General features: G+C 34.9%; 3 protein-coding genes across 3 annotated transcripts; 2 read left to right on the top strand and 1 right to left on the bottom strand.

Annotated features, from left to right (window-relative positions):
* The first annotated feature begins 1,661 nt into the window (after positions 1 to 1,661).
* LOC110668467 (uncharacterized) lies at positions 1,662 to 9,756 on the top strand. The gene is made up of 4 exons (XM_021829703.2): positions 1,662 to 2,531; positions 2,617 to 2,813; positions 8,993 to 9,067; positions 9,141 to 9,756. The coding sequence occupies exons 1-4, from the start codon at positions 1,847 to 1,849 to the stop codon at positions 9,525 to 9,527; spliced, it is 1,344 nt and encodes a 447-aa protein (XP_021685395.2). The 5' UTR covers positions 1,662 to 1,846; the 3' UTR covers positions 9,528 to 9,756.
* A 2,066-nt stretch (positions 9,757 to 11,822) lies between these two features.
* LOC110668466 (thioredoxin H7) lies at positions 11,823 to 13,038 on the top strand. The gene is made up of 3 exons (XM_021829702.2): positions 11,823 to 12,345; positions 12,431 to 12,553; positions 12,659 to 13,038. The coding sequence occupies exons 1-3, from the start codon at positions 12,166 to 12,168 to the stop codon at positions 12,788 to 12,790; spliced, it is 435 nt and encodes a 144-aa protein (XP_021685394.1). The 5' UTR covers positions 11,823 to 12,165; the 3' UTR covers positions 12,791 to 13,038.
* A 692-nt stretch (positions 13,039 to 13,730) lies between these two features.
* On the bottom strand, positions 13,731 to 15,628 carry LOC110668465 (uncharacterized). The gene is made up of 2 exons (XM_058152835.1): positions 14,832 to 15,628; positions 13,731 to 14,505 (listed from the first exon to the last, which is right to left on the bottom strand). Exons 1-2 carry the CDS (start codon positions 15,350 to 15,352, stop codon positions 14,058 to 14,060), a joined length of 969 nt encoding a protein of 322 aa, XP_058008818.1. The 5' UTR covers positions 15,353 to 15,628; the 3' UTR covers positions 13,731 to 14,057.
* Positions 15,629 to 15,908: the final 280 nt, after the last annotated feature.

The following is a 15,908-nucleotide window of genomic DNA, read 5'->3' as shown; positions in this document are numbered from 1 at the left end:
TTTTATATTTAACTTTTTAATATTAATTAATAACATGGAAAAATAATATTTTATATTTTAATTTTATTTGATTATAATTTTTTTATTTTAAATAAAACATGAAAATGTAAAATAATTAAATATAAAAAAAATTTTAATTTAAATAATTAAAAATAATTTTGATCATAATTTTAATTTTAATTAATTATATGAAAATAAAAATATATTTTTTATTATTTTTCAATTTAATTTAATTAATTATATGAAAAAATAAAAATAATATTTTTAATACTTTCATTTTAACTAATAATATTATATAATAAAAATAATATTTTTGATATTTAATTTAATTAATTATAAAAGTATAGTAAAAACATTTAATATTAAAAATAATAAAATATTAAGAAAAATAAATCAAAAATTAAAAATGAAATAAATTGAAAGGGGATAAATTAAATTTTATTCCTTTTCTAATCTTTTTGACACAATGTAATTTTGTATTTAATTATTGTGAAAATAATAATTCAAATATTTAACAGTTAAAAAATAAAATAAAAATGTGCCTTTTTTTAGATAGGAGATTGGAGGGAAAAATTGAATATAAATTGATTAGATAATTGATGTGTTTCGCTAAACTAAATTAGGCTAGCTCAATGCTTCAAATGATTTCTTTTTAGAACAAATGTCTCAAGTGTTGAAAATAAGTCTATACAAGGTTATTGGTGCTATGAATTGAATTACTTCGTAGCAGAATTGAAAAAAAATTTTTATTATAAACTTAACTTATATTTATTTTTTTTTAATTCAGTTTTTTTTTTTATAAAAGGTAAAATCAAAATTGTATTAAAATTGAATTAAATGGCCATTTTATACATATTTTTTTTAGATATATTTTATAATTTAAATAAAATTATATATATTTATATATAATTAAGATTGTGATATGTAAGTGCATATAATTTAATATTATTTTTTATTTTTTAAAACAATTTTAATTTTAAATATATTAAATTATTTTATAATCTTTAATTATATAATTAAAACTCTATTAATTTCACAGAAAAATAATTTGTATGTAAAAAAGTATTTTTTTAAAAGAATTTCTATAAAAATATATTTTATTATTTGATTGTAATATTAAACTAATAATATGTATTTATATTATATTTGTATAAATATTTTCATATTTCAATAAAAATTATCAAATTTAGTAAAATAAAAAATGACTTTCTCTTTTAAGAAAAGAAAATTATTTTTTAAAAATAATTTAATTTACTCTTTAATCAAAAAATTATTTTTCATTAATTTATTTTTTTAAGTATTTAAATGTTAAAAAATAAAAATATTTTTTTATGAAATAAGCATAGGTTAAGTCACATATTAGTTACATAATTTATTTTTTAATTTTTAATTATATATATATTTAATTAAAAATTATATAATTAAAAATATATAAAAATAATATAATATTTTTATTAAGAATGTATTTTTGATGTTAATATTATTATTTTTATTATTATTTTATATTAGAAATTTAAGATGGTATTTGATGAAAAATGTATAATTGAATTTCCAAGGGGGTGTGGCATTCCATCCAACTGTAGATTTGGGTCAAAAATAAGTTGACCCGCAAATCTATCCTATCGGACAATATATTATATCCATTAACCCAGGCCCCTAATATTAACCCACGCTAATATTAGAATTAGGCTCCCTCTTACTCTCCGTTCCCTCTCCCATTCTCACTTCCCTGCTTCCTCTTCCCTCCGTTAACCTCCGCTCCAAAAACTCTCAAAACCCCTCGCCACCGCCCATTTGGTGGTGCTTTTCCGATCATCTACACAAAAACCGCACAACCCCCTGAAAAATGGCGGCCACTGCTGCCTCAGAAGTGACAGATGGACCTGTCCTCGGCTTTATTAACAAACGCCTCCGTGCTCTTCGTAAGAAGTACAACCGAATCCTCCAGATGGAAGAGTCCATCTCCCAAGGCAAGCCCATCAACAAAGAACAAGAGGACGTTCTCCGTTCTAAACCATCCGTTTCCGCCGCAATTGAAGAGCTCGAGAAACTCCGCCAGCCTCTCGCTACTGCCGTCTCTGAAGAAATTGCCCTTGCCATCCAACGCCACCAGCAACAATCTTCCATTTCCGATAATGCAATTGCTGATAAGGATGATATCGGGAAAACCAATTGCGATTCCGATGAAGAAACTCCCAGCGACGGTGGTTCCGTGGTCGAAGATCTGTTGAATTTGTTGTACTTCGGGTCGATGTTTGATGAGAAGTCGCAGAATGACTTCACCGCTACCATGTTGACTCGGACGCACGAGAGGGGTTGCTGCTTGACTTACGATTATGTGACTGATGATGCTACGGATCTGCTTGGAGAAAGGGATTTGGACATGATTTCAAAGCTTGGCGGGTTGTTGATTTCGCGCCCTGTTGATTCCAGCTTATCTCATAAGAATGCGTTGCAGCGTTGTATCGAGCACGCCAAGTTGTGGCTTGCTAATTCCGACCGGCCAATTGAGCCCAATGCTAACGCTTCTTGTAATTGCTCTATTTATTTGTGGGTTGGTTTGTATATGCTTTTTCGGGTGTTTTCAATGACGTTGTCTATTTGTTGATTTTGCAGATGCACAACTGAGGGAGAGGCTGAACAAGATTATGGCTTCTGATTACTTCACGACCACACCGGAGATGAAAGCTCCAGTGGAAGTGGCTGCGGCTGCTGCTGCTGGAAATTATGCGTCTTTCCAGGTTCCTGTTCATAGAGTTCCTATGTCGGTGCCAGTCCAAGTGCAAGGCACTGTTGAGCAGGAAGAGGCCAAGGTACTATTTCGTTTCTTTTGATCTAACAGTTTAAGGATGTGATTTTATTTCCTACTATATGAACTGTGCCATGCACATTTGCTGGTTGTGCTTTTGACTGTTATTTGTTTTGATTGATATATCTACATGGTTGTCATTGTATGGTATTTGGCTCGAGCTTAATAGAAATACGTCCCTGTTTTTATTGGTACACTCATCAACGAGATTAAGTCAGATTTGGTCTGAAGGATATTTTGGCAGCATGAGGTTTTAAGGAGTCTTTTGCGTGATCGTCACTATAGAACATAAACAAAAACCTTTACATATTCTTCTTCCATCTCTTTTTTCTTTATGTACTTTTTTTTGGGATAGGGAGTAGATGCTTGTGTTATTGCCAAGATTGTCTGCAGCATTGATGTGCTGGATGAAACAATCTTATTAATTGTTGGAACTTGGCATGTTTCAAATATTTGAATTATTTATCCTGATTTCAGTATGTGTTTTGGATTTTGCAATAGATTTTCTGAAAATAGTGAGATGGAAATAAGCTTTGGGTGCTATGACTTTTCTGCATCTGTGTGAGTGGAATCAAATGTAAAATTGTTCTTTTTATGAACATTGATTTTTGGCATTATGTCAATATTTCTCAATGAACCCCTCTCCTGTCATAGAAAGGAACAACGTTAACTATCTTGGCTAACCTTGGACAACCAACTCTTTTTCAGATCCAGACGTGGTCGGTAGAAAGTGTTCAGTGACTTTTGTCCTCATTTGCATGCATATTTCTGTATGATTTTTTGATGTACTGCCTTTTGTACACATGCTAGTTTAACATTGTCAGACATGGGTACATGATAATAAAGTGCTGTCATTTTGTATGATGGATGGCTCAAGTCTGTACTTGCCTACTTGTTATAGTAACATACTTTGGGATTTGTTGGCAATGGCATCTGCATCACCGTGACAGAACAAGTGATACAAGATCATTATTAAGGTCATAATTGCTATTTTGTGATCCTTTGTGGCCCTAATAAAATGTTATACTTAACTCAACTTAACTTAACTAAGTTTTTATTTCAAAAATTTAGGGTCGGCTATATGTATTCGCTTTTTCCACTCTAAACGATTTTGGATTAAATCCTCAGAAATGTGTAATGCTTCTAGGTCATGTTGTACTACACTCCTCCAAGTCAATTTAGGTCTACCGCTTTTTTTCTTTCTATCCTCTAACCTAATATGCTCTACTTGTCTAACTGGAGCCTCCGTATGTCTACGTTTCACATGATCAAACCACCTCAATCTCCCATTCTCTCAACTTATCTTCAATTGGCACCACTCCTACCTTTTTTCTAATACTCTCATTACGGACTTTATCTAATCTAGTATGGCCACTCATCTACCTTAACATTCTCATCTCTGCAACTCTTATCTTAGACGCATACGACTCTTTCAGTGCCCAACACTCACTACCATATAACATAGCCGGTCGTATGGCTGTACGGTAAAATTTTCCTTTCAACTTATTGGGAATCTTACGATCACATAAAACTCCCGTGGCACGTCTCCACTTCAACCATCCGGCTTTAATCCTATGACTAACATCCTCCTCACATCCCCCATCTACTTGAAGGACTGAGCCTAGATATTTAAAATAATTACTTTGGGATAGTACCACTCCATTCAAACTAACTCCTTCCCTATCACCAGTTTGGCCTTCATTGAACTTGCAATGCATGTATTCTGTTTTCGTTCTACTTAACTTAAAACCCTTTGACTCTAGAGTACTTCTTCAAAGTTCTAGCTTTCTATTGACTTCTTGTCGTGTCTCATCTATCAAAACAATATCATCCGCAAACATCATGCACCAAGGAATACTCTCTTGTATATGTTTCGTCAATTCATCTAAAACTAATGTAAAAAGGTGAGGGCTTATGGCTGATCCTTGGTGTAATCCAATTGAGATCGGAAAATCTCTTGTGTCCCCTCCCACTGTGCGCACGATAGTAGTTGCTCCTTCATACATATCTTTTAACACTTGTATGTGCCTAATAGATACCCTCTTTTGTTTTAACACATTCTATAAGACATCTCTTGGAACGCAATCATAAGCCTTCTTCAAATCAATAAAAACCATGTGTAAATCTTTCTTCACATCTCCATATTTCTCCATCAAGCTTCTAATGAGAAAGATCGCTTCCATAGTTGGACTACCGGGCATGAAACCAAATTGATTGAGAGAGATAGAAGTATCATGACGTAGTCGATGCTCCACAACTCTCTCCCACAACTTCATAGTATGGCTCATGAGTTTAATTCCCTTATAGTTTGAGCAACTCTGTATGTTTCCCTTATTTTTGAAAATAGGTACTAAAATACTCCTCCTCTATTCATCAGGCATTTTCTTTGAGTTTAGAATCTTATTAAATAATTTAGTTAACCATGGCACTCCCATATCTCCCAAACACTTCCACACTTCAATTGGTATTTGATCAGGTCCACAGGGTTTACCCACTTTCATTCTCTTAAGTGCTTCCTTTACTTCTAAAGATCTAATCCTTCTAGTATAATTCACATTCTTTTCTATTGTTCTATAATCTATATTCACGCTATTACCATTTTGACTATTATTAAAGAGATCATTAAAATAATTTCTCCATCTTTCTTTAATGTCCTCATCTTTCACCAACACTTTTCCTTCTTTATCCTTAATGCACCTAACTTGATTGAGATCTTGACATTTCCTTTCTCTCCTCCTTGCTAATCTATAAATATCTTTCTCCCCTTCTTTAGTTCCAAGTTTCTCATATAACTTTTCAAAGGCTTGTGCTCTTGCTTGACTAACTACCTTTTTTGCCTATTTCTTTGCTATCTTGTACTGTTCATATGCCTCATTATTATCACATTTAGGTAATTTCTTATACTATTCCATTTTTCTCTTCATTGCCTTTTGTACTTCCTCATTCCACCACCATCTCTCTTTTGAGGGTGGTCCATATCCTTTAGACTCTCCAAGTACTTTTCTAGCTACTTCTCTAATCTTTGATGCCATCTGTATCCACATATCATTGGCCTCCATATCCAGCTTTCATATTTCGGACTCGAGAAGCTCATTTTTGAACTTCACTTGTTTTACTCTTTTGAACTCTCACCACTTTGTTCGAGCTACACTATTTCTTCTGACCTTACTTGAATTGTTCCTAAACTTGACATCCGAGACCACCAATCGATGTTGACTTGTTAAAACCTCTCCTGGAATGACCTTGTAATCCTTGCATAGATTTCTATTTGTCTTCCTGATTAAGAGAAAGTCGATTTGGCTTCTATGTTGCCCACTTTTGAAAGTCACTAAATGTGACTCGCTTTTTATAAAGTAGGTATTTGCTAGTATTAGGTCGTATGCCATAGCAAAATCCAGGATACTTTTTTCCCCCTCATTTCGACTGTCAAAACCAAAACCTCCATGAACATTCTCATAACCTTGTCTATCATTTCCTACATGTCTATTCAAATCTCCACCAATGAAAACATTCTCTTCATTTGGTATGCTTTGCATTAAATTATCCATATCTTTCCAAAATCTTTGTTTACTCTCACTATCTAGTCCTATTTGTGGGGCATAAGCACTAACTATATTTATTGTTTCTCCTTCTAGTACTAGCTTTACTAGTATAATTATATCTCCTACTCTTTTCACAGCTATTACTGCGTCTTTCAATGTCCTGTCTATGATTATGCCCACTCCGTTCTTGTTTCTTTCCTTTTCGGTAAACCACAGTTTGTACTCTGAATTACCCACTTGCTTACTTTTCTCTCCTACCCATTTAGTCTCCTGAATGCAAACAATATTCACAATTCTACTTTCCAAGGTATCCACAAGCTCCATTAATTTTCCTGTAAGTGATCCAACATTCCAAGTACCAACCCTGATCCTCCTCCTATCCTGCTCCTTACTAATTGGTCTCCTTCTATGGTATCTTCTATTGTTTTCTATGTCTATCTTGTGTTCTGTTCCACTATCTGTTCTACTATCTGTCCTATGGACTAACTTCTTTACCCACACCCGTCCATGATCTGGGAACCCTTGCTCACTTAACACCACACCCGGGCGTCGGCATGGCGTGTCGCTTTCAATGAACGCTCTACACCCTTGTATATTTCTCACTACACCCAGGCTCCGATGTAGTGCGTCGTTAGTAGAGGACACCCCAACGTTTATATCATTTGAATCCATATCATAAGGTGTGACGAAATTTTTACGCTGGTTGTCACCTACCGCAACTCCCCTCCTTTATCTGGGCTGGGGACCAGCTAAGCGCAAACTACTTAGGCGGGGTTGCCCTAATAAAAGGTTCCCAAAAAAAAAAAAAAAAAATCAAAAGGGTTTTGCTTTATTACATTCCGAGGGAAAATTTGTTGCTGAGAGTATACACTTCATGGTATATTTGGCAAAATCTGGGTCATGGAATTGGTTTTTACTGCTGCAAATGTTGGGGAATATTGTTAACTTGGTATTGTGAGGGCCATGTTTAACTTCAGTGATATTCCTTGATCAACTCTGCCACTGGAATACTGGATTTTCATGTTTAGACATATTTGAAGTTTCCTTGGATGATTGAAGAACTTAAATTCTTGGTGATAATTAAGTTCAGTTACTTTGAGTGGTAGTTTTAGTTATTGCTTGCTCATCTTCCTCTTTTTTCGGAGGGGTAGGAGGTCATTTTATTTGTTGAGGCATTATGTGCTATTAACATTGATTTGAGGTGTCGTGGTGGAAGTTAATTGTATTGCTGTGGGCCAAAAGCAGCCTTTGTCCTTCCAGTTCTCTTCTACTTCTGACTTCACCTCTTCCAAAATTTTTATGTCGTCTATATCTTCCTTATCTTTGAGAGCTCATTGGATTGTATTAATGGGTATTGTTTGGCTTATAGTGGCATCAATTCATTTGATGCCTGGTTTTAGTTGTCAATATTTCTGCATTCCCTTCCTCTTCATTCTCATTATAAATTGAGTATAAACTCAGTTTGCCTTAACAGGGCATGGGCATTGTGTATTGAACTTGTTGGAATCCCTTCTTTTTTATAAGTGGAGAGTCATTTGCACATGGTTTTGGATAAGTGCATCTATACCCTGAAAAAAGTTGTTATTGGATTTATCTGCTCTGGGAAAATGTGCCTCTTATATTTGTTTTCTCTTTATGTTGGACTTCTTCTAAGGAACTCTATAGTGGATGCCTTTTGTGTTGGGAGGCAATCAAAATTGCTTAGATTGTTGTGTTCTTTTCTTCTTTTTTATTACTTTTGTTTTGAAATTCATTTATATGGAGACCATTAAGCCTGGCTTTCATTGAAGACAGAAAAAGGATGGGAAATGCTTCCTTTATGCTGTTTAAACAAATCAGAGGCATGAAAAGCTATGGGCCTTTTTTTCTTTTTTTATTTATGTGAGGTAAATCATGTATCTGAGTAGCAGCCTGCATTTGTGTTTCATTTAGTTGGAGAGGAGGAGGAGCATGAAAATTTTAAGCTAGGACACTCTAGGAGGGTATAAGGTGTTGCTCATGTTGTACTCTACTACATCTGATGAAGTGGTTATATATCTTCAGTTTTGAAGTTAACCTTGATTATAAGGTTTACATTGCCTAAGCTACATAAGTTTATTTTCATAGGGGAAATCTTTGGAGCTAATGCTGAATCTGTTGGTTTCGTATGAAAAATAAATATTGCAAGTGCATGCATCAATTTTTCATTCCCTGTGGTTACTGAGTAGAGACTAATGCATGACTCTTTTCATTTGTTTTTAACTTGGTTGGCTATCCTTTGTTACTTCAAGAATTGATATATTCCCTGTCATGCTATATTTGTTTGAGCCATGTAATTCACTTTTGGATGTCATTTGATTTAGATTGCAATTTCAGAAATCAATCATATAATCCTTTCTGTTATGTTGGTGGTTTGTCATTTGGAAAAATCACATGATTTGTTTTTTGAATTTGTATCTCTCTCCTTGTCTGTGGTTTTTTATTGGATTTTCAGTTGAGGAACCTTTGGTCCAACGATTTTCTTTTTTCTCCATAATTTGAATGCAGTTTTAGTTTCTTGCCTGATGACATTTAAATTATTTGAAATTATTTATTTGGTTTGTTGAATCTTCATATTTGGGTTTCCTCTAAGCTTTATGTGTCTAATTTATCTTTTCTGTAGGATGAAGATACAGAAAATTTACTAGGGCATGAAACTGGTGATAATGTGTCCAGCCCTGCTGAGGAACTTCAAAAGGTGCTATCACTTGTCATGCTATAACATTTTTCCTTGCTTGCATGTACTAATGTGGTTGGTTTCTCAATTGCAGGATGAACTAGAGACTGAAATTCTGGCAGAAGTTGTCTCTGATGAACAGGAACAAGCTAGACCATCAGAAGTGGATCATGATCAAAAAGAGGTTGACCTCAAAGAGCAACAATATGTTGCTCGAAGGAACTACCAAAACCACAGAGGCGGTCGTGGTGGGGGCCGCAGAGGTTATTCAAATGGCCGTGGCGGTTGGAGTGGTGGTAGAGGAGGTGGAGGCTATCAAAATGGTCGCAGCCAATATTATGACCAGTCTGGACACTATTATCCAAGGAATTACTATAGCAATCGAGGAAGGGATGGCAGAGGTGGTGGACACCCTTATAAAAATCATGGTTCAGCAATTCAGGGTGGTCATGGCCCAGCTGGTGTTGGGGTGCCCTCATAGCATCATTACGTATTGGGTGTTCATCGGGTGTCATTTTAGCTAGTTTTGTAGGTGGGTGGTGAAAATGTTCTTTTTCTGCTTTTTTGCATGAAAAAACTTGTTATGAATGTTTTTAACTGTTGACGAATGCACCATCCTAGACACCCTTTTTTGTAGTTCGTCCAATGAAGTATTTATAATTGAAAACTTGAAAAAATCAAAGGGAAAAAGAAAACATTTCTTTCTTGAATTTGCTTTGCTCTTCGGCTGACTACTGAAATTGGGTTAAAATTACGTTTTTTTTTTTTTCTTAAATTAGAACACATTCACACGTAGTGCTCAGAATTTGACATCTTGATAAAACCATAATAATTTTAATAAGACCATATCATATAAGCATTGGGCACACATGCTCTATACTAGTCGATCCTTACATTAGTTGTAATGCAGGAAATCTGAGTTAAATCTATATAAATAGTTCATCTCTCCTCGAAGAATTTGCTTCATTTGTCGCAGAGAAGCTAATACGAGTTGATAAGGCAGGGCCAGCTGGTGTTAAAGGGCTTCCCCAGCATGTAAATTTTGTCATAAAAGGTATGTGTTCCAGCTGGAATGGTTGATGTCTTTCACTAGAACTTGACTTGCAGCGCTGGTGCGTATTTGTTCAGCAGCATTTTGAGGGCAGGAGAATCTTTCGTTTTCATTTATCTATTTGAAGATTGCAATTGAGAGTTGTAGTATTGTTTTTAATATTAGTAACAGTCCATGAAGTTCATTAACAACTCAATCTTTGCTGAGTACTGAATATAAATCCGATTGAAGCGAATCATTAGTAGGGTGTTCGGCAATTTGAAGTGGAACCCATTTGTATTGTTGGTTTAGGGCAATTTACGAAAAGAGAAAGGAGATGAACCAAATAAATGATATGCACCAAATTTCGTCTTTTATAAATTAGTGGCTTTCTTTACTTGATTCGCTTTTGGATGAGATGCTTCACTCATTCTCTTCTCGGTGTGAAAAAGGCATAATTCCCTGAACAAATTTTGCAGAGACAAAATGCGCTTCCATTTTCTTAACCAAAAAAGGATTGCTTCTTTTATTATTTATAAATTTAAAAAAAAATATGTAATATTTATTTTTATTACAATGAAGCTGTGTATGATAGAATTTTTCCTTGAAAATAAAAGGCTCGTCTTCAGATAAAAAAGAGAATTTGAGAAAACGTTTAAAAGCTTGGAGCATCACTTTGTTGTACGTGAGCAAGTATATGATTCTCGCATCACATGTAAATCATTTTTGTTTTGAAAAATTCCATTATTCAACATTTATTACGCTACCTTTCGACATCCTCATTAATAAAACATTTCAAAGAACTGTATTTCCCACATTAAAAATTAAAACCAAGAAGTTGAATATATATATACAAAAACGAATAATGCCCTAAAATCTAAGCTATTAAACAATAATATTTAATTTTAATGTGTCAACCTTGTTTTCCGCTCATCAGCATTCAAATCTCAACTCAACTTCCCATCATAATTTCAATTTAATATTTAATTTATTGAAAGAATATTCTTTTATATATATATATATTTATGTTGTGTGTGGATGTGGATTAAAATTGGATGGAATTAATTAAACTATTTGGCAGTGCTTAGTGGGAGTCGAACAAATCTTTTTTGTTGTAAAAAATTTCATGTTAAATATAATAATTTTTACCTAATTGAAGAAATATTTTTATCTCTGATGCTACCAAAAAAAAAAAAAAGAATAAAACGCACTAACTGAGTATTTGCAGTGCGAGAGGGACTCATGAAGAATATAATGTAAGGGAGACAAGTGGATGTTGTAATCTATGGAAATTATAATTCATTGATTTGGTACCATCACCCATAAAGTTCAAAAAAAAAAAAAAATCCAGATTCTTTCGCGGCCACAATATAATTTCTCCGACGCATTCTTAATTCCTGCATTTTTTATTTGGCTTTACAGTGACCCCATGCATTCCTTTTCTTTTTCTTCTTGTAAATTCTCTCATTGACTTTACTATTATATTTCCAACCTTCTCTTCTTTTTCAAGGTTCTATATTTTTTTTTCACATAAAAATAGAATTCGGCAAATTATTTCACATTCGCATAAATGCGAAGGAACCCTTAATCCATCTTTGTCGTTGAGATTCCAATATGCTACTAATACTATATTGTAATAAATAACACTCTAAATGCTTAATTTGGATGTGCTTTTCATTTTCTTTTTTTTTATCACTAAGCCAACTTCCTGTTAGCTTTTTTAAGTGCTCTTTGGTTTCCCTGACGGCTTTTCTTAAACTGTTATTTGAGAATATATAAGCTGCTGGTATTACAAAATTAGTGTTGATGAGGTGAACAAGATTGCTTTACAATGGATTGCCACTGAAATTGATATACAGATTGAATCAAGTTGGTGGGCTGAGCTTCTGTGCCTCAAATCTTTGCGCATTAGCTTTTGACGGTCCATAAATTTGCAAGGTCACGTCTAAGAAATTAAGAATCTTACTCTCTGAAAACAGCTCAAAATTTCCCACCACCTCCGCCCTTATATAAAGCCTTGCCTCCAAGTTCTTATTTTCAGGCCACAGCATTTCTTATAAACTTCAAAAGACAAAGCTCGAAGCTACTTATGTCAGCAATGGAGTTCGGTTTCCCAGTTTTTCGAAGAGGAAGAACCATGTCAAGCTGGTTTAGTTTTGATCACTGCAATGATTTTTCATACACAAAGCCTGCAGCTGAGGTTGTGGAAATCCGTTCTACAGACCAATGGAAATCCTATTTTGAAGCTTCCAAAGGAAACAACAAACTGGTAATTGATAATAATAATCTCCAATTCAATGATCAATGCTTATATAAATTTGTAGTTCTCATGGCTTTATCGTCTGGTGTTCAAGCTGGTGATTCAATTCACTGCAACATGGTGTGGACCTTGTCGATTCATTGATCCAGCCGTCAAAGAGTTTGCTGCAACATACACAGATGTTGATTTCATCAAGATTGATGTGGACAAGTTGTTGGTAAGAGCTCTTTCTTCTTTAGCAGCTATTACAAGATTTATGTTTCTTCTCTTCGCCTTTCCTCTCAAACTATAAAAATGATGAAAATTATGTGATTGAATACAGCTGGTGGCTATGCAATTTGAGGCGAACACGTTACCAGCATTTGTACTCATGAAGAAAGGGAAACAAGTTGACAAGGTTGTAGGGGTCAAGAAGTTAGAGCTGCAGAGCAAGATTGAACAACACAAGATATGATTATAAATTTGCTAATTATGCTTTATGACGCTTGGAGCTGTAGCCCCAAAATCTATCATAGTGACCAACTGACGATATTCTGCAGAAGAAAAATAAGGCTAACGGACGATGACCATCGCCTCTTTGTTGCGACAAAACTAGCCCTCGTTTCATTTTTGTTGCTTAATATATGCTCCTCTATCTCTTGTACATCAAATAATAATTGACATTAAATAAAAGACTTCATACCGAGTGGGTTCTTAAGAAAACAGAGAAATTTGCTTTACAATATTGAGAAGTTTGATCAATAATCTAATCAGTTCAAGGATGAGATTTTTGAGTTAGATGTTTATGATTTTTCACTTAAAATAGAAATTTAAAACCAATTCATTACATTAATGTGAGCTCTACATGTGGATCCCACATATAGAGCTATCTCGTTTTGGTCATTGCCAATGATTTGTTCACAATAGACAATTTGACAAATTAAAAATGGTAGGCCTCTTGCTTGACAATTATCATACTATGATTGTATCCAGCAAGCAAACAATGCCAAAGATCAGGTCTACCACCAAGCCCCATGTCATTAATAGAGGGAAAAAGGAAGAAGAAGCATATCGCAACGAAAAGGTGGAATACGCAAAAGAAATCTCATTGCCATTGTCCTGGTGAAACAGGAATGTACCATGCTAGGACCATACCTGGATACACGATCGTCAGAACTATATATGATTTTCATGCGTGCTACTTATTGAAACAAATGGATTACAAATTGGGCATTTATTCCCGTCCAACTCAAACGCTACCTACAGCAAATTCAGGACAACTCAAGAACATTTCCAAGCACAAAATTAAAAAGACATGTTCAATTTTTTAATCGTATATATTCCTTAAACTGCTAAAACAAAAAGAAGAACAGTAACATAAAGAAAATCAAAAGTTAAAATTGGGAGAAAGAACAGTCAAGAAACAGGTTAATGCATTAAATGTCATCATTTCTCGAGTACATAACACAGAGGATTTTCCCCCCTCAAAGCAAAAGGAACTAAAAATTATTAGTCATTAGTATTCAATTTTCAATTAGAAGTCATCTTGTCACAACTTTGATAATAGCTAGTTTTTTCTCAAGCCACATAGCTAATAATAGTGATTAAAATGCTTCTTTCTTCCTACTATGCACAATCTTGCTCTAGAACAGTGGAAAATGCAAATGTATTTATACCCAATTAACTAATATATAATTAGTATTGATGGATGATCAGCAACACAAGCTTGAATCATGAATTATTTACTTATCAACACCGCCCAGGACCCTCTTGAGATCAGATTTCTGTTCTGCTGTGAGACTTGATGGGAATGTGACATCAAACTTTATTTTAAGGTTTCCTTTCTTGTGTGGTTCTTTCGAGATGGGCATTCCTTCATTCGATATCACAATCTCATGGCCTGGTTTGATAATATCCGTTACTGGGATCGTGAGATACCTTCCATCCAAAGTTGTTAAATCAACAGTCTTCCCCGTGAGAGCCTCTAGTAATGAGATTTTCTGATTGACCAACAGATCATTCCCATCCCGCCTAAAAACAGGATGGGGCTTCTCATCCACCACGAAGATTAGATCAGCTGGAATAACACCAGGTTCTTGGTTGCCTTTCTCTGGGAAAGTGATTTTTGTGCCCTTCTTCCACCCCGGTTTGATATCTATCTTTAAGATTTCCTCCACAGTCTTTGGCTTGCTGCAACACAATTACTTGCATATCAAATTAACTAGAAATTGAAGAATGCCAACCAAAGAAATGCAGAGGCAATCAAAGAAGAAATAAATCACTGCGAGACGGAAGTCAATGCCACAAAATTCTATTACTTTACTATTTCACATGTCTGTACGGATTCATTTGGTTCAATCTGGAAATGGGAAATTTATATCCCAGAAATTCTTGAAAAAAATCCAAACTACCATTAAAATAATTTCCCAATTACAACTTGCAACAAAATTCTTGAAAAAATCCAAATTACCATTAAAATCAGAGAAGGAAGAAAGAATCAGCACAAACCGACTGACCCGAAATCATCAGGAACAGAACGCGAAATCCTCATCTTCCTTCTAGCTCCTTTATAGAGCTCCTCCAAACTGCACGTCAACTTGCTCTCAATCGCCGCCGCCTTCCTGTTCCCCTCATTCCCCGTCTCCCCGTTCTTATAAAACCCACTTTTCCCACTCCCACCACCCGTACCACCAGATCCGCCGAAAAACTCGTTGAAAATATCGTCCGCATCCCGCCGATTGAACCCGCACGTCGTGTTGTAAGTGGTCGTCGACTTCTTCCCCTCATTACCGGGCCCACCAAACTCAAAAGACTTAAGCCCCTCTTCCCCATATAGATCATAGATCTGACGCTTCTGCGAGTCGCTGAGAACATCATACGCTTCAGAAATTTGCTTGAACTTAGCTTCGGCATCTTTCTTGTTAACGGGATTCTTATCGGGATGCCACTTCATCGCCAGCCTCTTGTAGGCCCTTTTGAGATCATCGTCCGTGGCGCTCCGGTTAACTTTCAGTACGTTATAGTAATCAACCCCCATTTGCGTTGAAAGAGAAAGATTGGTGAATTGGCTGGAAATTTGGGAAAAATGAGAGTTGGGTTTTGTAATTAAGAATTGGCGAAATGCCGGGTTAGAGAAAATTCTAGAAATTTTTGGACGGTGAAAGGAGACGGAGGAGGACAGAGATAACGGCGCGTCGGCCGGTTGACGGTTGTGAAGCCAGCGAAGCAAAAATTCGAGAGCAGCAGTGGTCACGCTCTCTGAACTCTGATAACGCGTTCATGAAGTGGAGATGATATTTTTAAACGGGTAATGTTGAAGTAACAGCCCTTGTGTGGAGATTTATGTCTGACAGCCATTCCAAGCAAAGGGCAAGTTTCCCTAAAAGTAACTTTTGTCTTATCATTAACTGTTTTTTTTTTAATTTATTTTTTCTATGCTGCAATCATAATCACCAAAATTAAATTAATTATAATTATTTGAAAGCTTCAAATAAATTATCAGAAAAAATTAATTATTAATTTATAAATAAAAATTATGTTATATTACTCAATGGTAAATCATCGCTAGTGGACAATGTATCCAAATTTAGTGG

Source organism: Hevea brasiliensis, chromosome 9 (genome assembly GCF_030052815.1).
Source record: "Hevea brasiliensis isolate MT/VB/25A 57/8 chromosome 9, ASM3005281v1, whole genome shotgun sequence".
Classification (NCBI taxonomy): Eukaryota; Viridiplantae; Streptophyta; class Magnoliopsida; order Malpighiales; family Euphorbiaceae; genus Hevea; species Hevea brasiliensis.
The sequence above is the reverse complement of the archived record's forward strand: the minus strand, read 5'-3'. Positions and strand labels throughout refer to the sequence as shown.